The sequence below is a fragment of the Hoplias malabaricus genome, chromosome Y (assembly GCF_029633855.1).
Source record: "Hoplias malabaricus isolate fHopMal1 chromosome Y, fHopMal1.hap1, whole genome shotgun sequence".
Classification (NCBI taxonomy): Eukaryota; Metazoa; Chordata; class Actinopteri; order Characiformes; family Erythrinidae; genus Hoplias; species Hoplias malabaricus.
In genome coordinates, this window is record NC_089820.1 from 65,125,157 (window position 1) to 65,147,527 (window position 22,371).

The window sequence follows — 22,371 nt, forward strand, 5'->3', positions numbered from 1 at the left end:
ATTATATAGGACTTTCTGAATAATTAATAACATTCATTCATTCATTATCTGTAACCCTTATCCAGTTCAGGGTCGCGGTGGGTCCAGAGCCTACCTGGAATCATTGGGCGCAAGGTGGGAATACACCCTGGAGGGGGCGCCAGTCCTTCACAGGGCAACACACACACTCACTCACACACTCACACCTACGGACACTTTTGAGTCGCCAATCCACCTACCAATGTGTGTTTTTGGACTGTGGGAGGAAACCGGAGCACCCGGAGGAAACCCATGCGGACACAGGGAGAACACACCACACTCCTCACAGACAGTCACCCGGAGGAAACCCATGCAGACACAGGGAGACCACACCACACTCCTCACAGACAGTCACCCGGAGGAAACCCACGCAGACACAGGGAGAACACACCACACTCCTCACAGACAGTCACCCGGAGGAAACCCACGCAGACACAGGGAGAACACACCACACTCCTCACAGACAGTCACCCGAAGGAAACCCACACTGACACAGGGAGAACACACCACACTCCTCACAGACAGTCACCCGGAGGAAACCCACACTGACACAGGGAGAACACACCACACTCCTCACAGACAGTCACCCGGAGGAAACCCACACTGACACAGGGAGAACACAACACATCCCTCACAGACAGTCACCCGGAGTGGGAATCGAACCCACAACTTCCAGGTCCCTGGAGCTGTGTGACTGCGACACCTACCTGCTGCGCCACTGTGCCGCCCAAATTAATAACAGTTACTCAACAATTAATAAGCTACTGAATAATTCATAATACACACTGAATAACATATTTGAAACTGAATAATTAAATGTAGACAATGAATAATTCATAATACATACTGAATAATTAATATGAGTTACTCAGTCATTCATTGTAAATAATGAATATTTCATTGTAGCTACTAAATATTTCAGAACAGTTACTGAATAATTCATGTTAGACACTGAATAATTTATCGTAGTTGCTGTACAGTGAATATTGATATCAAAGACTCTGTAATAAGCCTGTGGTTTTGGGGTTAAATCCCGTCAAGTCAAAAATATATATCCCCTCTAGTTCAGCTGAGAACATGAGCTTCTGTATTTCTACATTTCAGGGCTTTGTGGTTAATGCAGCATTTTTGTTGCTGGACCAAAACTAATATCCAGTCCACAGCTCCAGTGATTTGTGACTGGGACTTTGACAGCTTATGGATGAGTTTTAACCGTCTGGGATGAGACGCAGAAGGTCAGACCCACCTTACTGACCACGCGAAAGGCATGCGGTACTTCCCCAGCTTGCTGCAGAACTGCTTGTTGGATTTTATCATCTTCTGGACCGTCTGAAATAATACAAAAATAATAATAATAATAATAAAATAAATATGTAGAGGGATGAAACACTGCATTTAGAAGACATTAATAAAATGAGAAGAGACTGGCATTTACGAGCTGAGACACTTCTCGTCTCTCGCTTTGACCTAGTAACATAGGAGTTTAAATCAAAGCAAGGTGTCTGGATTTTGGCAGACTGTATGCAGCAGAGTCTGTGGGATCCATTTAGGCCAGTCAAACAAAAACCAGGGAGGTTAGGAGAGGGGCCACTGTAGGTCATTAGAAAGAGTCACTCTAAAACCATCTGCCCACACAGTGATGAAGCCCTTAGAATCGGATTTTACAAGATCTTACTTCTGGAAGCTTTTAGGTAGAAAAGCAAAGAGCTGTGTCTCTAATAGTAAAACTTAGGAGGGAAAATGAGAATCCTGTTCTGGACCTTTATTTGGCAGCACTCCCCTCTATAGTTCTGTTCCATAAACAGTAGGGAATGTTTGGGGGAACATGGAAAGAAGTGAGCAGTACAGCTTTCCTGTTAAACAGTATCTAGTGTGCGCTGGAAACTCATCATGTGTTTTAAATGAATCTGTCCCTGAGTGGAAAGGAAATGAAGGGTATCTTTATAACTTTGCAGAACTGTGGTCTATCTTTAAACAAGAGTAACTTCAAAACAGCACAGTGGGAAATGAAAGCGGGCCAAGAGCCTAGGCAAACACTATCCGCCCAAAAGTTTGAACAACACTTGCTTGAACAACAAAGGTAGACCTGTCCTAATAGTAACATTATCGAGTTATTGTGCAATATACGGACATTCCTTAATCATTTTTGCTGACCTCAGTGCCACTGTGTTTACTGTGTAACAGTTTGCTCTGTCCCCTGGTGTTTCCTTATGTCTGTTAGGTGTATATTTATATAATTTATTTATTATATTTAAACATGGTTTATATACAAATGCAATGTGTGAATATTTTTAATAACTCAGGCTAAACCGCTCTTTAAAGAGTCGCAACTTCATTATTATATTATCATTATGTCAGTGGCATTATATAGACTTCAATTGAGCATAACATTGTTCATCGCAATTATTTCTCGGACCAACTATGGACCACATTTAAAGTTCACACTGGATTTTCGAGTATTTCTGAGAGGACATCGTGACAAAAAACTTAGTGAGGTCTGGTGTATGAATGCTAGCTTAAATACGAATAACAAATATGACTCATAACTCATCTCCAGATCTCCAGAGAAGGTAGTTCCACAGTTACAGTGGGAGGTTTCCCAGCCGACACTTGGCTTCAAGCTCATGAGCGTGGGGACTTCATTTCATTACGATTTCATTACGTGCTTCACTATGAAGTTAATACCAGCTGTGCGTACATCTGAACATCTGTTTTAACAATGGGTGTACCTTAAAGTTGTTGAAATCACTAACTATACTGGGTGGATGTAAAGTGTACACACTGTATCCAGATGTTCTATTCTGTCGAGTAAAGATTGAAACAGATGGAGAGTGACCTTGCTGTTGTCTGTGTTCTTAATGTAGGGCTCCGTGCCGCTGGTAATATTTCCCATCAGCACTTTCTCCACTCGCGCCACCATGACAATATCTGTGTGAGGATTCGTGATGGAGAAGATAGCCTAGAAGATGCCAACAAACAAACACACACACACACACACACACACACACACACACACACACACACACACAAGTACCTTTCAGATGAGTAGATAAAAAATACCTCGTTTCCTGTTTTGAATGGAAAGCAGCTTCATCTCGATCAAGGCTTGAAAACAGGGACTTTAGTTGCAGAACTGTTTCCTGCTGTGTGATATTGGTATATTTCATTTACAGTAGTTCCCAGAAATATAATTTACCCCATACATTTATGTCACAAAAGAGAGTTACTTCTAGAGCACAGCTACTTCTAAAACTGATTACTGTCAACTGCTTTTAGGGCGTTTTTACACTTGTCCCAAACACATGAGTCCGCACCCAGGACTGATTCTGGGCTCATTTTTGGGGAGGGACTCATTATCTCTGGTTTGCTTCCACACACAAGAGCTCCATCTGAATCATTCCTTACATCACTGCTCTGTGTGTAGTTTTCACAAAATGTCAGGGAGAAGCTTCATCCATTTACTGTTTTTCATCATTTTCTATGGATACAAACATTCAAGCGTTGTGAGGCGGTGTTGTAGGGAAGAAGGGAATTTCACCACAGGAAAAGCAGCAGAAATACACAGTGCAAAAATCAGCGCATGCCAGTTTGACGTGTTTCTCTCCACGCTCTCAGTCCACAGAGCTGAACACTGCTCCACTGCTCCAGTGTGGGTTTACCAGAGATGAAAAAGTGGAGCAACACAATGAGCCGAACAGATCATGTTACAAAATGACCCAATCACAGGGAAACAAGTTCTAAATTGTGAAAACGCCCTAAAGAAAACCAATAAACCTGCACTGTAATAGCCTGCTCTGCACTTCCATTAAAAACACCATCTCCCAAAATGCTACAGGTGATTTTACAGGTACGTTTTTATTGGAGGCAGCTAAAAACAGGGTGATACCTGTTTTGAGAAGCATAGCCAGTCCTCCAGTTCCTGACTGAGCTGGCAGTCTCCACTCGTTTTCTCCACAGGAGACTTCAGGCCGTTTTCCTGCGGCCCGCCATGACCTCCAGGCGTCCCTTGACCTCCAGAACCCCCTGAACCACTGAGCATTTTCCGCACAGTCTCGTGATTGAGGTCCACGTGGAAGTCAGCCGAGACCTTTCTGTTGTCTCGCATGTCCAGCAGCGCCACGGTTATGAAGAAAGGCTCGATCTGTCCATCCAGCATCCAACACAGGAAACAGAGGCGAGGATAATATTATGATAATTATAATAATATATCATTATCATGTTTTGTGGATGTGTGTGTGTGGGTCTCACATTTGTGACCGGCTCTGTTTCGGTCTCATTCACACAGCCCTGCAGTGTGAGGTTCAGGGAGCGACAGTAGATCATCAGTCTCTTCCCCAACTTCTCCTCGAAGGGACGCACAGGAGACGTCTCTCCACTTTCTCCCTTCGGACTCCTCAGAACCTACAACACATGACACTCTTTAACACTAAGAAAAACATACTCAAGCACAGCATTTCACAGGATAAGGAAGTGTGTGGGTGTTTCCAAAAGAGTATTGGCATATTTACTAAATGTATTTCTTAAATTTACATTTAATATTAACATTATATTTACTTTCCAAATTATTTAACCTGAATATATACATTTTTTTTCTTTCAGCATTTTCTTCACTGGTTTTATCCAATTCATTTTTTTTAATTAAAATATTTGGTGTTTAAATAAGTTTTAACGTCTTTTTTTTCCTCTGTTGACATTTTATCGTAATTGTTGTGTTGTTATAAAAAGAACAAGTATTAGTATAGTAGTAAGTATACACCAGTGCGTGTGTGGATTGAGTGTTCTGAGCATCGTTGATTGTAAAGCGTCCATGGGTGTCTAGAAAGGCGCTATAAAAGATAAGTAAGATAAGTAATATGCTATGTTCAACATTGCTAACATTGAAATCAGTGTCTTTAAATCATCTAAACCTAAACTCACACCTAATTTTTGGTGAAATATTAACCACAAGAACAGAACAAATACATCACAGGCTTTTACAGCGATTTTTCCTGATGGTGCATGAATAAATCCTTCACATTTTTAACTACAACTATACATTACACCAAATGCTTTAAAACATATTTGTACACTTAATATCACAGTTTTTATTATCGCAATTTATAAACATGTACACCTCCCTTTTAATGTGGGACACCCTAAAATATTTTGTCTGAAAAAAAAAAATGTATGTGATAAAGGGGGAGAGAGTACGATTTGAGAAATTGCTGTAAACAGAGTAAATGCTCGTGTGGAGTGTAGCTGCGTTCACTGGAGGGAGGTGTGGATGGACAGAGGCGTACAGGAGTGTCAGGGTCGAGGGAGAACAGGTTCAGTCTCTCTTCTTTCCTGGCGGCTCTCACCACCTCCTCGGTTTCAGTGATGTACTGATGAGCAAACAGACAGCTTTTAATGGGTGTGTATCCATAGCAACACCATCCTGTGTTTATTAGTGCATGAGGTGGGGTTGAGGTATGACGTCCTCTGTGTTACCTTGGCCAGTTCGGGATTGATCCCATTTTCTGTCGTTTCCTCATTTTCAGGCAGACAAACGTGATTCAATGACAGATCAATAACATCTGGAAAGATTACAGGAGAATAAAACAATCATATGTAATTATTATAATTAGTCATTTAAATAACACAAAGACCATTTCCAGAAACTTTAGGTTATATTTCACATGTTGAAATATCGGCAACAAATGATTAAGGGTTTAAATGATTAGCACATCACTGCATTGTTTTATTCACAATTTGCATATCATCCCAATGTGACGCTTCATAAAAAAAAAGACAAACGTATCCAGACACTTGTCTAATTCTGACATGCATTCGTCACACATTTCTCCTGAAATCAAAAGCATTAAAAAGTAGTTTGTCCCTCTTTGCTGCAGTAACAGCTTCTTCTCTTCGGGGAAGGACTTGACACTATCTGTGTGAACATTTCTCTGTTTAATGGTTTCTCCTTTGATAAGAGGGGGCTTTAAAGAGGCAGATGCAGAAGAGAGAACTGAGAGAGACAGAGACAGAGACAGAGAGGGGTAATGACCTGGTCCAGTGCTTCAGGGCAAAACTTATTCAGCTTCTCTTTAACCTTCTTTCTCTGTTTCTACTATTTTATTTTATCTTTCATTTTGCTGAAACTGAGAAGTTTGGAGTGTCATTATTAATTTAATGAGAAAACGGGAAAATCTGGGATTTTGCCTTTAAGCTTGGCTCTTATCACCAAAGAACCTCAGCAAACTAAACACACTGATTCAGAAAAGCATTTATATATAATGAGTCTGATATATAGCTGATAGAGTTCAGATCCTGCTTATTATCACTCTTCATACACACATTGACCTACTTCTGATTGCTACAGAGCATAGTCCACCTGTTGATCTGCACTGAGAATGATCCACCACCAGTCGAAGAACAGAGTGAAGGGGGATAAGAACAGAGTTACAGATGAGCAGGGCTCTGGGCTCACCGTGCTTGGTGTCTGTCAGGTCCATACTCTTGCGGTCCAGAGCGGGACCCTCAGGCGGACTTATCTGGAGGATCCGGTTCAGTGTGTTGATCCAGTCCTCCATGTCCTGCTCACTCTCTGCCGCAAGGACAAAGTACGTCACCTCATTCATCTTCAGCTCAAAGGCGTGCTTCCTCAGACGATTGTTCTGCGGACAACACCCAATCAGAGCATTTTAAAGCATTGATCTGGACTTTTAAAGCAGTAGAGCCGGTGCAGTGTAGTGTTGAACACCACTGCCGTCCATGAGCCAGGCTGGGGTTTGATTCCCAGCGCAAGCAGGAACAGCACACTACACTAATGAGATTCCCAGCACTGCATTAATTTACCACTGTAACATACAGGGGTTGGACAGTGAAAGTGAAACCCCTGTCATTGTAGTGTGGGAGGTGTCATGGCTAAATTGGAGCAGCCTGGTCTTCATTAACTCCACACTGCACCAGTGAGACCATGTGCATCCAATGGTTCAAACATTGTGTCCTGAAGGCGGTGCCGTGTATCAGGACGACAATGCACCAATACACACAGCGAGACTGGTGAAAGACTGGTTTGATGAACATGAAAGTGAAGTTGAACATCTCCCATGGCCTGCACAGTCACCAGATCTAAATATTATTGAGACACTTTGGGGTGTTTTGGAGGAGCGAGTCAGGAAACGTTTTCCTCCACCAGCATCACGTAGAGACCTGGCCACTATCCTGCAAGAAGAATGGCTTCAAATCCCTCTGACCACTGTGCAGGACTTGTGTATGTCATTCCCAAGACCAACTGACGCTGTATCGGCCGCAAAAGGAGGCCCTACACCACACTAATAAATTATTGTGGTCTAAAACCAGGTGTTTCACTTTCATTGTCCAACCCCTGTAACAGTAACATGCTCTGAACAAAAGCATGTGCCTTTTATAAAACACTGATATTATAACACACATTTTACTGCGGGTACAAACACAGAAAAGGACAATTGATGAGAATGTAAAACAAAATTGTACAAAAATTGAAAAATGTGGAGCATATTTAAGGAAAACAAAAAAATGAAAGAAATGAAAGTGAATAAATGCACAAATAAATAATATTGCGAATAAACATCTATACATGTTTTCTAATATATATATATTCCTGTATTTCCACAATTGTACATTTATTTATTTCTTCATTTGCACACTTCTACATGTATTTATTTCTACACAATCACTAGATGGGCCACATTTACAGCCAAATGTCTGGAAAATTATCACACATTCATTCATTCACTATCTGTAAGCGTTTATCCAGTTCAGGGTCGCGGTGGGTCCAGAGCCTACCTGGAATCATTGGGCACAAGGCAGGAACACACCCTGGAGGGGGTGCCAGTCCTTCACAGGGCAACACACACACACACTTTCACTCACACCAACAGACATTTTGAGTCGCCAATCCACCTACCAACGTGTGTTTTTGGACTGTGGGAGGAAACCGGAGCACCCGGAGGAAACCCACGCAGACACAGGGAGAACACACCACACTCCTCACAAACAGACACCCAGAGGAAACACACTCAGACACAGGGAGAACACACCACACTCCTCACAGACAGTCACCCGGAGGAAACCCACACAGACACAGAGAGAACACACCACACTCCTCACAGACAGTCACCCGGAGGAAACCCACGCAGACACAGGGAGAACACACCACACTCCTCACAGACAGTCACCCGGAGAAAACCCACGCAGACACAGGGAGAACACACCACACTCCTCACAGACAGTCACCCAGAGGAAACCCACGCAGACACAGGGAGAACACACCACACTCCTCACAGACAGTCACCCGGAGGAAACTCACGCAGACACATGGAGAACACACCACACTCCTCACAGACAGTCACCCGGAGGAAACCCACGCAGACACAGGGAGAACACACCACACTCCTCACAGACAGTCACCCGGAGGAAACCCACACAGACACAGAGAGAACACACCACACTCCTCACAGACAGTCACCCGGAGGAAACCCACGCAGACACAGGGAGAACACACCACACTCCTCACAGACAGTCACCCGGAGAAAACCCACGCAGACACAGGGAGAACACACCACACTCCTCACAGACAGTCACCCAGAGGAAACCCACGCAGACACAGGGAGAACACACCACACTCCTCACAGACAGTCACCCGGAGGAAACCCACGCAGACACAGGGAGAACACACCACACTCCTAATTATCACACAGCACATCCTTAAAATTTCACTTCTACACAGAGAGGCTTACAAACAGCCCTTTGTTGAAACAATGTAGACCTTTCCACCCAGTTTCACCTTTCTTTTGCTTTCACTGTTTGCTGTTAAAGAAGTGCATGTAGCAGTGGGTTTAGTAGGGCATAATGATTGGTAGGTGCTGGAAAACTTGGCAAACTTCCTTATGTTTGAATAATTTTAATGTTTATTTATTTTTATCTTGGACATATATTTATGTTTTTATACATTTTCTCCCACACGTGTTATCTCTGTATTTTCTAATTTGTAAAGCACTTTAAATGACTGCAGTGAATGAAAGGTGTTATATAATCGTGCTTTTCCACTGCATGGTACCTGCTCTACTTGACTCTGCACAGCTCTACTCACTTGGTCCCTTGGTTTCCCTGTACTGTGTATCTGATGTCATCCAAAACCCTGGGAACAGCAGGCTTTGGAAACCACAACAATGGTAGCAGTAAAGTTAAGAGTTGTTTATTTATTGTGTGTTCATGGGTTGTTGTTGTTGTTGTTTGGGACTGAACACAGCTCAGTCACCAGTTTAGTCAATCTGTAGAGTATTTTCATTCCTCGTTTCAATGTCCAGCTCTCCCTGGATTCTTTCATCGGCCACCAATCCTAGGAGCATCTGAACCTCTTCAAAAGACCACAACGTAATTTTATGAGCTGCCGTTGTGAGTCGCATAAATACAAATGTGATCTCTGCTGTAACATGTAGATTATACAGATGGTGAGTTTGTGCTGGACGTCTGCACTGAATGGTGTACACTCCATAGAGAATATTTGTAAGATTTCATTCATTCATTCTCTGTAACCACTTTCCCTGCTCAGAAGTGCGGTTGGTCCAGAGCCTAGTGCTGAACAGAGTTGGATCACGCAATTAGTAAACTTGCATTGGCTTTAGACCATCAGCATTTCTTCCTAAAACTACAAACTGGATTCCAAAAAAGTTGGGACACTAAACAAATTGTGAATAAAAACTGAAGGCAATGATGTGGAGATGGCAAATGTCAATATTTTATTCGTAATAGGACATAGATGACAGATCAGAAGTTTAATCTGAGTAAATGTAACATTTTAAAGGAAAGATATGTTGTTTCAAAATTTCATGGCATCAAGAAATCCCCAAAAAGTTGGGATAAGGCCATTTTTTACCACTGTGTGGCATCCCCCCTTCTTCTTACAACACTCAACAGACGTCTGGGGACAGAGGAGACCAGTTTCTCAAGTTTAGAAATAGGAATGCTCTCCCATTCATGTCTAACACAGGCCTCTAACTGTTCAATCGTCTTGGGCCTTCTTTGTCGCACCTTCCTCTTTATGATGCTCCAAATGTTCTCTAAAGGTGAAAGGTCTGGACTGCAGGCTGCCATTTCAGTCCCCGGATCCTTCTCCTACGTAGCCATTATCTTGTTGAAAAATGCAGGGTCTTCCCTGAAAGAGATGATGTCTAGATGGGAGCATATGTTTTTCTAGAACCTGAACATAGTTCTCTGCATTAATGGTGCCTTTCCAGACATGCAAGCTGCCCATGCCACAAGCACTCATGCAACCCCATACCATCAGTGATGCAGGCTTCTGAACGGAGCGTCGATAACAACTTGGGTTATCCTTGTCCTCTCTGGTCCGGATGACATGGCGTCCCAGTGTTCCATAAAGAACTTCAAATCGTGACTCATCTGACCACAGAACAGTCTTCCATTTTGCCACACTCCATTTTAAAAGACCCCTGGCCCAGTGCAAACGTCTGAGCTTGTGGAGCTTGCTTAGAAATGGCTTCCTCTTTGCACTGTAGAGTTTCAGCTGACGACGGCGGCTGGCACAGGGGATTGTGTTCACTGACAAGGCTTTCTGGAAGTATTCCTGAGCCCATTCTGTTATTTCCTTGACAGTGGCGTTCCTGTTTGAGGTGCAGTGACGTTTAAGGGCCAGGAGATCACGAGCATCCAGTAGAGTTTTACAGCCTTGACCCTTACACACAGCAATTGTTCCAGATTCTCTGAATCTTTTGATGATGTTATGCTCTGTTGATGATGATAACTTAAAAGTCTTTGCCATTTTACGCTGGGTAACACCATTCTGGTATCGCTGCACTATCTTTCTGCCCACTATCTTGGCTTCAGAGAGACACTGACACTCTGAGAAGCTCTTTTATACCCAATCATGTTGTCAATTGACCTAATTAGTGTTAATTGGTCTTCCAGCTGTTCGTTATATGCTCAATTTCCTTTTTCCAGCCACTTATTGCTACTTGTCCCAACTTTTTTGGGATTTGTTGACACTGTGAAATTTTGAATCAACATATTTTTCCTTTAAAATGTTACATTTACTCAGATTAAACTTTTGATCTGTCATCTATGTTCTATTACGAATAAAATATTGACATTTGCCATCTCCACATCATTGCATTCAGTTTTAATTCACAATTTATTTAGTATCCCAACTTTTTTGGAATCTGGTTTGTACCAACTGTCCCATATTTTGGTCACTAATAATAAAAATCCAATTCTCTCTCCAGTTTTTCCAAAAATAAGTCATCATACAAGTGACTTCCTCTTGAAAATCTGTTTTATCATTAGCAAAAATAATCCCCATCACCGTAAAAAGCAAACTGACACAGCCTTGGTGAGATTTACAAACTCTGTTGAAACTCCCTAATAAGAGGAACTCAGCAAAGACCACTGCCTTTTATTAGAAGCGGTTTTCTAGGCAACAGGTTCCTGTTTTTAGCTGTTGCCCTCGTATTGCATTAAAATGACTAATGCAATTATTATAAGAGTAAGCAAGGCCTTGGTCACTGTCATGGCTACAGTGAGCCGATCTGAAGAGTGAACTCTTGGGTACTGACCTGAACGACCCCTGTGCATGAGTCCAGAAATATGCAACCCTTCGGTTCCTTTGAGATCTTCTCATCTTTGTAGAAGTTCATGATGTAGGAGTTGTCTGTTAGCTGGGTCAGCTGGAAATATCTCCTCTTAAAGGACTGCAAATACACAACCGAAACCGAGAGAGGGTAAGAAACCACAGGCATTTATAAACACTTAATGTCATAAAGTTCAGTAGTGCTCTTATACAGGGTGGAAGTAAAATGAACTGCACATAGAAGTGCAGGCGCTAATGGGAAATAAATAAAAAACAGAAAAATACATTATTTGAGCTATTTTTGAATTCACCCATCATTATGTCTTGTAATTCAAAATAACCCCACTCTGGAATGAACTGCTACAGTTCAGGGACATTATTGGTGTTGAGCATGTGCCAGCTTCGATAATGAGGTCACCAAACGTGACCCAGCTCTAGGGCTGGCTTGAGGTATAGTTCTCCAAGACCGCGTGTTTATGAAGGAGAAAAGGTAAGAGTACAATAAGCCTATTCATAGTAATTGTTACCACCTTATGCTCTGTTTTATGGTTTTCAGCATGTTTCTATAAATCTGCGTGCTGCTCTTGTACACGTTATTATCTGACACAAAGCCACACTTAATGCATTTCTAGGAAACCAAGCTGGCCGCTGAACACTATGACGTTAGCTGGAAGTCAGAAGCAGAAGTATTCTGATGGAGGAGCTCAGTGTAATGGGAGAATAAATGTTCTTCTACATCCTCAGCATAAACTGCATTAGATGATATTGCAGTGATTGATTCTCGGTCATCTGAGCTCATGGAGTAATGTTCTTATGCTGTTATTCATAAGCATAATCTCCTTAATCAAAACCATATTCTGAACTGCCTTTGAGATTACCTCCTCTCAAAGCTCTTAGCACTAAGCATGTCCAGCACGCTAAACTTTCAAATGGACAGTCATAAGCAACAGTACATGAGCCTAAGAGCACTTTGTCCAATTGCAGTGGTATAGAGCCCCCTGGCACTGAAGTATATAATGATGGAAATACATTCTCTGGAGGGATGGAGCTGAATCTGATCATTTAAAGGAGAAAGAGGGGTGGTTTTGGGGATCCACAGATAACAAGCAACAGCAAATTCAGAAGTAATTTACGTATATTGCCTATATCTATTAGGTCTCTTTTTTTAAATCCTGTTCCTCCTTTTGTGTTAATTCTGGTATAACGTCCCCACTGTGTGTTCATGTACCTTTAAAACCACACTACCGCACTGTAGGTACATAACATTGCCCCATCAGACACATGAAACCTAAACACAGAGGCTGATGTTTGAATTGGCCTCCCTGGCGACTAAGGTTGTACCTAGCCCCACTGGCACCGTAAATGCATGCTCAGTGCCACCAGTTCCATGTGAACCTTACATGCTACATCAACAATCTCAATAGCACCTCTACAGTGCATTTCCTGAAGTAATCTGTGCTCTCCTTATCCACAGTGCATTAACCTCTAGCCGTCTGCTGTCCAACAAACATGCGAAAACCCTTACCACCTGATTATGTCTCCATGTATACCGACCCTGTGACAAACTAACTTTACAAGCTGATAGAATATGCTTCAGCGTGCCAACCCTTGTACATAATCCACACCTAGGTTCTTCACCTACTCACTCTCCAAGATTTTGTGGTGTTGGAAGGATGTCATAAGTTGCTCCCAGGAAAGAATTTATACGACTTGCCTCTATCGCCCACAACTCTTGCCAGGAAATCTTCCACTTCTCTAGATTCTCACATCAAAGCCACTGGCCTTGTTTTGCCTGTGACATTGCTGTTGCACACCGTGTCTCCTCCTCCTGCTCGTGAATAAAACCAGTCATAATTTGCCTTCTCTCTGGTGATGTGACCTTACTAAAAAGCTTTTCAAGAATCACCTGACCCAAGGCCTGCTCTTCCGCATTGTACTTGGCCAATCACATCCCTTAGTTATAATGAGCTACTGGCTACCTGCACGGGCACTTTCAGATTCCACTTCCTTCCAGATTTTGTGATTGGCGCTGCTTCCTTTAACACTGCATATTTCGATCCTGACAAAATCACCTCACAATTCACCTTTGCACATTTAAATTTCTCAGCTAAACTTGTGAGTGGTAACTACAATACCCCTCTCCAATACCCTGCCAAGCTACTTAAACACTGCAGCACTCCTAGCCACTTCCTTATGGCCTTGTTAACCTTTCCATCCTCTCTACTTCTGTGATTGAAACATCATAAACTGTCAATGGTCACCTAATACGAGGCAGTAAGCCAAACTGCAGACACCACAATTTCAACTTCCTTCAGCCTTCACAAGTTCAGCTTTTAGTCCCACAACTTGTTCTGTATCATTTAGCGCTGCACTATACCATCTACCTAAACTCTTCACTGTTCTCTCATGTACTGTAGAAATCGTTTCTCCTTCCATCAAAATGTTTTATTGCACAAGTTTCCTTTGACAATCGACAGACTTCTAGACTTGCTTGGTTTAACTTTCTGCCTTGCCAACCTTAGATTATCATTTAACTTCTCCAGTAACCATTGTGTACAAGGCACAGTAGTTGTTAGCGTTGTCATGTCATCCATGTAAGCCCTAATTGGGGGGAGCTGAGTACTGTCATGGAACCTTTCCCTGCCTACAACCCACTTAGAGGCCCTAATTACTACCTCCATTGCCATTGTAAATGCTAATGGTGAAATCGTATATGCAGCCATTATACCTATTTCTAATCGCTGCCATGATGTAACAAATTCCCCTGTACTAAAGCAAAACTGAATATCCTCAAAGTATGCTTTAACCAGTCTAGTAACCTTATCTGGCACCTGGAATAATTCAAAATCTTTCCACATAAATTTATGTGGAACTGAGCCGAATGCATTTGCTAAAGCTAGAAAAACAACATGTAAATCCCTACCCTCTTTCTTAGCTGTCTGAATCTGATGCCAGATCATGCTGCTATGTTCCAAACATCCTGCAAATCCAGAATGTATCAATTAATGTGTTTGCTTTCAGATAAGCAGCCAGTCTCCATGCTATTACACTAAAGAAATCTTACCCTCCACATTAAGAAGACTTATGGGCCAAAACTGTTCTATACTCACAGCAACTTTCTCTTTAGGGATAAGAATACCACCTGCACCACTCTTTTGGAATGATCCCTTTCTTGCAAACAACAATTATCAACCGCCACAAAAACATATATACTTGTACAGCTGATATGGCACACCATTAGGCCCTGGAGCAGAACCCGCCTTTGCATGACGCACCACATCTTGAACCTCACTCCATTTTGGTGGGCTAAGCTCCATTTGCTGCTCAAGTGCACCTAATGGTGGAATATCCTGTGGCAACTCCTTTGCCTCATCTTTATGTGTATACACGCCAGTGAAATGCTCCTCTAATTCCCTCTTTCCAACTTTTAAACTCCCAGATTTCTCCTTACCAACTAAATAAATAATACCCAGTAACACTCAATTAATAAAACTACTGGATGAACAGCTGTCCATAAACTTCTGGTCACCCACTGCATCAGTACCACCCTCAGTAGGCAAGGAGACTGATCCCAAACCAGCCGTGTGTCTGAGAGGTGTGTGGTCCAGTGATGAGTGCGAGCAGCTGAGAGTTTTTATGAATGAAGCCTCTCACCCGAACAGTGATGCTGTTGTTGACGGTGCTGTTGAAGTTGCCTTTGTAGAGCCAGCCAGATTTAAAGACCCCGATCCCAGCCCCTCCGCTGCCTCCACCGCCCCCTCCTCCTTTAGACGATGACAACGACGTTGTGTCCTACAAAAAAGCATCAACAAGGCTCATGAAATGGGCAGTTATGGACACCAGTTCTCTTTAAATGGCTGTCATATCCAAAGACATCACCGTTACCGTATCTCCAGAATCTGGGGTTTTGAAAACCTGATATAAGTTGGCTGGTAAAGCATAGTGGAAAATGCCACACCAGGTTTGTCTCCCAGCTTCAGTAAGTATAACCCACTACACCGGTAACTGTCACTGAGCAAGACTCCTAACACTGCAGTAAACACATGTGTAAAACAGTGCTCTGGATAAAAGCTTACACCATACGTTTCTAAATGTAATTGCACTACGCTGCTGGTAAGTAACTGAAAGTTATACAGGACATTTTACATTCTGTAATAACAATCATACATTTGTAAAACCTGAATTGATAAATATATTGATTTCTGAAAGGCTGAGGATTGTTCCAGAGCTGTTAAACTCAAGCAGAACAAAGTGCTGACTGAAGTCTTTTTTGTGAAAGCTCCCTACGGCCCTACTGAGATGATAGTGAGTCAAACGCTGCACACATTTTCTTCTGGGCCCTGTGTTATGTGTTTTTCCAGGATCTGGAGAAATGATTTGGACGTGTGCTGAGATCAAGAGGGCGTGTGCTGGACATGCGGGAGGAACACTGACCTCATCCTTATCCACATCTTCATGGTCAATCTCAAACGAGTGGGAGGGCAGTTTCTGAGCCTTATACATTTTCCTGAGAGAGAGAGAGAGAGAGAGAGAGAGAGAAAACAAAATTACTTTAATTCATATCTACACAATAACTGACATATTCATGTATGTTTTGTATTAAATACATCCAAAGGTTTAATAAAATTAACCCATGACTTTGTTAACTGTCACAGCTTTTATATGTTAAAAAGGAAGTACAATATTCTCAGTGACAGAGTAAAAGCGCTGTTATCCATCACCATCCATCACCACTCAGCACCCCCCCGAACTCGCTTCTCTCCTTCCTGCAGATGCTTAAAAACCTGATAAATGCTTAACGTGTATCCTAGCGTGCCTTGCCCTTTTAAAGGCCTGGTCTGTCCATTAAAAGGTCACAGTGTGGTCAAAGTAAATGTCCCAGAATTCCCATTATGGCCCATTTCCACAATGTCAACACGATATCTGATACTCAGTAGGGCTGAACTGATGCCTTAAATCCACTACTACCTTAAATACACTGTCACATTAAATCCAGTGCATCCTTATATCCACTGATAACTTGTGTTTTCTACGATATAAACCCTTTAAAAAGCATTCGCTACGTGTTATTAAACATACACACAAGAGAACTCTAAATCGTCTTCAGTGCAAAACACATATAATTAACCACAATAATAATAAAAATAACAATAATAATAATAAGAAGCAGAACAATAACAATAGGTCACAGCGGAACACGAGTTTCCAGAGTTATCCAGAGAAACTTAATCCACGAGCAAAAGAACACAGAAGGTCAACAGTGGCTCAAGTGGTGGAAACGTGTGGGAAATGTGACTGTGGCCTGCATATGAAGGGTCGTGTGAATTGACCCTGAGGGGCTCAGCGGGAGACAGGAACAACGTTCTGAGGAAGAAAGGCTTCAGTGAACTTTGTGAACTGACGTGTGACACTCCTGACTGAAAATAAGAGCCGTTATTACCCTTTAAAAACACCCAATCATATTTAGGAGAGTAGTTACTTATGTCTATATGTTTTTTTGTAAAATCCAACTCATATGAATGAAGAAATTCATCCTCCATAGAACGAGTCCCTCACATAGGGGTGTTCACGAATATAAAAGGGATTTCGTACGGAATCTGTGACACATCCAGGCCACTAGGTGTCAGTATAACGTGAAATAATTTCATATTTGCTTCAAGATATGTTTATATGCGTACGCTTCTGAAAGCAATAACAGTTAGCTAAGGCAGATTTATCATGAAAAACATAAAAACATTCTAAATGGTGGGTTTGAGCATGCACGGAGCTGCTAGGTAGTATAGGTATTGATAGGTAGCGCCACATGTAAGAGTGTTTACAAAGTGCAGCTTCAGTGAGTACCCCCATAGCCAACATTCAGCTGTACATTAATGAAGTAAGTAAACAGGTTCATGTTATTAGAGGTGATGGGAACATATACATGGCATTTGTGCTGGCGGATCTTAAAATGGTTGGTGACCACTGGTCTAAAGGGCTGTATATTATCTTTAGTAATAAAAGATACAGTACCTGGGCAGTAGGCGGTAGTCCCCAGAGTAATCCTGATACCTGTACTCCACCACATGCAGCTGGGAGTTGTAGTACCGACAGGCCTGAAGAGAATAAGCAGAGGAAGGCAGTAAGAAAGAGTGACAATCCATCGTTTATATTTAGCATCTGGTAGGTGGCATACCCCTTCGTCTAAGTATGTCCAATCACAGCGACAGACCCACGTTTATGTGAGAGCGCAAAGAAGAGTTTAAATGTAGCATAACAGATGCGATGAGCATGGAGAAATAAGAGCGCTGATTAAAAACCCAGAAAATAAGAATGAAGAGGAAAGAAAACCAAGCGAAAACTGCTAAAAAGCAGCGCTTCTGCTCACCACGGGTTCTTTAGACAGGGGAGAACGCTATTGTGGGGCTTGTGGGGTTTTGACCAAAGCAGGTCACCAACGTTTCATATGCCCCTTTAAGGCATAAAAGATAAGTATTACAGGCTTCACTTTAACAAAGAGCCTCATTCAGTCCTGTGTTGAACTGCAGTAGAACCTCAGACGCTCTCCAGAAAGACCAGAGGGACAACTGATGAAAACAAATCACAGCGAGGAGCAACTGAATTAACTCTGTGTTTAACTGAATTAAATGGAGCTTCTCTGTACAGCAGAGAGACAGATACTTGTCCTGCTGCATAAGACCACCTACACTACATGGCCAAAGGTTTGCGGACACCTGCTCAACCAACATTTCTTCTCAAATCAGTTGTACGAATTTGTCCTTCACACTTTAAATGGTTAAAATACATCCTGGCACAATTCCACCTTAAATGGTGCAGCAGTAACATTCAGGCAGCAGTGCACCACAAGTAGTGCATCGGAAATATTGTATATCTGCATCGAAGCACCACCATTTATTTGCAGCACCGTTTAATGGGGAACAGAAAGTCTTTCAAGACGTTTTGTGATGAATCAGTGCTGTATCTACAGCTAGATTATTATTGGAGACTATATTGAAAAGAGTTTTCAAGCACGATTGTGAAATACGCCATTCTGAAAGTCCTATATATTTGTGTATGTGGTAAAACCACTGACTCGTGCTATAGAACTAAGCTAATTCAGGGTTAGGAGTCTTGCCCAAGGTCTCATAATGGTGTAGCATGTTGTGGTTACCAAAGCAGGGAACTCATTATGCAACACCAATAAAAATAGAAAATTAGTGGCAGTTATCTATTAAACGGTCAATCAGACAATCAGATTGCAGGGTTGAAACTAACTGCAGCATAATGTAGGTTAACAGAGCTGTGGGGAACACATTTGTAAAGGATAATCCAGATGTTTTCATTCGCAGTAACGCACGCAGACACATGTAAACACTTACAGAAAACGCAGTTTAAACTTAGACATAATTACACACACACACACACACACCATAAACAGACATAACAGAAGCCAAAGACAAACAGTGCCCCCTCACACACACACAGACTTACCCTAGCCTTAGCCATAACTACTACTAGCAAAACATTGCATGACCTCACCTTGACCTTTACACATCTTCACTTTAATATATTAATAATATAGAGAAGACAAATCCTCACAATTTGAGTGTAATCAGATTTCATTTTTCCCTTAAACAGCAATATATCTGGACCACACACACACACACACACACACACACACACACACACAGTGACATGGCTGACTGGTTAGTTTCCGTGATCAGGGTTCTGGAACGTGTCTGAGAGAACTAAACACTAATTTAAACTTCCCTCTGAAGCACACACGCACACACACACACACTTGCAAGTCACTGTATCAGCACGTCTCGCTGACCATAAACACACTCTTATAAACGATCAAAGATCACATTTCCCTCTGTTTCATTCCTTTTCTCCTCTTTTCCTCTCTTCTTTTCTTTCTTGTTCTTTTTCCATAGGTTTATGTACATTATCTTGTCCCATTTATATATTTCTCTTTCTGTATAATACTTCATTCTTTCTTTGCGTGTGTGTGCGTGTACACTTTTTATTCCACAGAGAGAAAACGTGACAGGGTTCGTCAATTCAGGCAGTTCCTCTTAACCACCGCACAAGCATGTAAACACACACACAAACACAAATACACACACAGACGCGCTTCTAATTAAGCCAAACCAAAACAGGTGCCTGTAACTTAATGTGTGTAAGAGAACCATTGACATTTCACACACACACACACACACACACACACACACACACTCACCTGTCTGACCAGCAGACACTCGGCCTGGTCCTCTGCTCCGTCAGGAACAGTGGACTGCAGCGTTCTCCTGTCCTGAGGAACAGTGCACACCTGAGGGTGAGAGAACAAGACAAATTTAATTTTAAAATAAATATTAAATTCATGAAGCACAAAAAGAAGTTCATTACCTCCACAACAAGAACAACAAAACTCCAACATCTACTGACCCCCCCCCCCCCCACACACACACACACAATTTGTTAGAGCAGAGGCTATTACTCTAACAAATCGGAGACAAACTACCAATTTGTGAGCACTTCCCTCCATCACTAACATTAACACCACACACTGCATCCGCAACACAACCATCATTGTGGATGATCAGATTACACACACACACAAACACACACACACACTTCAACCTCCTACTATCTGGGACAAGGCCCTCACATCCAGAATGTGCCAAAGCGTCCTTCCCCAAGACGTCAAACTGAACAAAACACACACTAAATGCCAGATGAAGCACTGGCACGGACAGTCACTGTTCTTCTCCTGCTGTTATTTAGTGGTCAATGTTGACAAAAATATAATTATAGCATACTGTCAAGTCAAATTTATGTATTGCACTTTTTACAACCAGATGGTGTCACAAAGCAGCGTCACAGAACTTGAGAATGACCAAAATTCAAAATGAATAGCAAGGTTATATTTTTTTTATTATAATTACAACATTAAAATAAAGTAATAAATATTGCACATTATCACACGTACATCACCCATGATGTGAACAGTGACTGCTCACACTGTGTACTATGCACTATATTTAACTGAAGAGCAAACGTGAACGTAAGGACGTAAGGCTCATGTGCAGCTGCTCCAGAGCATCCCCTGCCATGCTTTTCTATGGCAACTCTACAATCTGTGCACAGCCGCAAATGTGAGAAGCTGAATTCACTGATTTTAATTCACACAATGTGATTAAAACCCAATTGCAGTGTTTAATAAGAAATGTGATTCTTTAAGACTCTTTAACTTCACAAACTAATGACTGGCCGCTGAGTGTGGCTTTTAAAAGATTGAGCATGTGCGGAAACAAGAGCTGATCTTTCAATGGGCATCAGCAAAGAAGAACCTGCCGTTACATTTACACAGTGCAAAGTAAGCACAGTCTCAGAGGGGAATTATTCTGTCTGTCTCTCTCTCTCTCTATTTGTACTGGGCATTCTAAGCATCCAGTTATTGTGCCTTCATATGCTGATGTGCATTAGTGGGTTAATGAAGTCATTAATGAGAAAACATCCACAGAAATTAGAGTCTGAATATGCAGCAGCGTCTCTTCCTGAAAGAACATTCCAAATCCACACAATACACTGTACAACCATCCATTTACACACAGCTCATCTACTGAGTCATCTCAGTGACTCTAATGTGGACCCATTGCTGACATTGCTAAAAGAAAGGGAGGCAGAAGCTGAAGGTCATTATAATAAGAATCGTATAAAACCCAGCAGCGCTGGGCTGTGGAGCTGTGCTTTCAGGAGTGAAGGAGCCCCAACCATCCACAGATCTACAGCTAATCATCCAGCATCAGCACCTGACCTCATTCATGTTTAGAAAAAGCAGAAGAATGAGGAGAATGTTTATTAAAAGCTGAGTCTCTTTAAGATGCTCAAAGCAGACCTCAGCAGTGCTTACTTTAAAGCCTAGATATTATGAATATTCTGCCTTTGGAATATAAAAATCTATATAAATATACTATATGAATAAAACATAAATGAAATAAAACCACTGTTTTTAAACAGGGGCGGCACGGTGGCCACAGTCACAGGTGCAGGTAGTGTTGCAGTCACACAGCTCCAGGGTCCTGGGGTTGTGGGTTTGAGCCCCACTCTGGTGAGGAGCCGTGTGTTCTCCCCGTGTCTCCAGGGGTTTCCTCTGGGTACTCCAGTTTCCCCCCACGGTCCCAAAGCACACACTGGTAGGTGGATTGGCGACTCAAAAGTGTCTATCGACGCGAGTGTGTGAGTAAGTGGTGCCCTGCAAAACACTGGCTCCCCCTCCAAGGTGTGTTCCCACCTTGCGCCCATTGAATCCAGGTAGGCTCCCGGTTACAGACAATGAACGAACGACCGGCTTCAGAAGCGATAGAGCAGAGAAAACCCGAATTTATTCTTCTGTAAACAAACACTCAGGTCAGCAACAATCACAAACAAAGTGTGGAGACTTCGTACCATTGCATCTATGATTCGTTTGTGGAATTTTTTGCAGCCGATTGTTAAAAATGTCGCTACACTGCGTCGTAATTATTTTGCACAGATCTGAGAAAATCTCTAGTCACTAGAAAATGACTAGTCACCTGTTAGTTCCCTCTGTCACCTGCTGGTGTGAACTCTTTAGAACAATTTAAAATGTATTCAATGGCTGATTAAAATTAAGCCATCCCATAATAATATTGTCAGACCGTATGATGATGGAATGAAAAAACTGGATACTGTCCGTCCCTAATCTTGACCTCAGCGTTACTGACTGTTTCTGAGATCCTTTGATCAATGGGCTTTTGTGCAGTTTA

At 42.1% G+C, this 22,371-nt stretch overlaps 1 protein-coding gene across 3 annotated transcripts in view; it reads right to left on the bottom strand.

Moving 5' to 3' along the window:
- Positions 1-22,371, bottom strand: part of LOC136677769 (dedicator of cytokinesis protein 10-like) — a 67,493-nt gene that overhangs the window by 41,566 nt on the left and 3,556 nt on the right. For all 3 annotated transcript variants that reach the window (XM_066655393.1, XM_066655394.1, XM_066655392.1), the window contains exons 3-14: positions 19,824-19,913; positions 17,615-17,697; positions 16,040-16,112; positions 15,260-15,397; positions 11,592-11,726; positions 6,467-6,653; positions 5,488-5,573; positions 5,298-5,381; positions 4,267-4,419; positions 3,905-4,159; positions 2,855-2,977; positions 1,265-1,347 (exon numbers count right to left, since the gene is read on the bottom strand). In XM_066655393.1, coding sequence (XP_066511490.1) covers positions 1,265-1,347; positions 2,855-2,977; positions 3,905-4,159; positions 4,267-4,419; positions 5,298-5,381; positions 5,488-5,573; positions 6,467-6,653; positions 11,592-11,726; positions 15,260-15,397; positions 16,040-16,112; positions 17,615-17,697; positions 19,824-19,913 — 1,490 coding nt within the window. The remainder of the gene's footprint in view (positions 1-1,264; positions 1,348-2,854; positions 2,978-3,904; positions 4,160-4,266; positions 4,420-5,297; positions 5,382-5,487; positions 5,574-6,466; positions 6,654-11,591; positions 11,727-15,259; positions 15,398-16,039; positions 16,113-17,614; positions 17,698-19,823; positions 19,914-22,371) is intronic.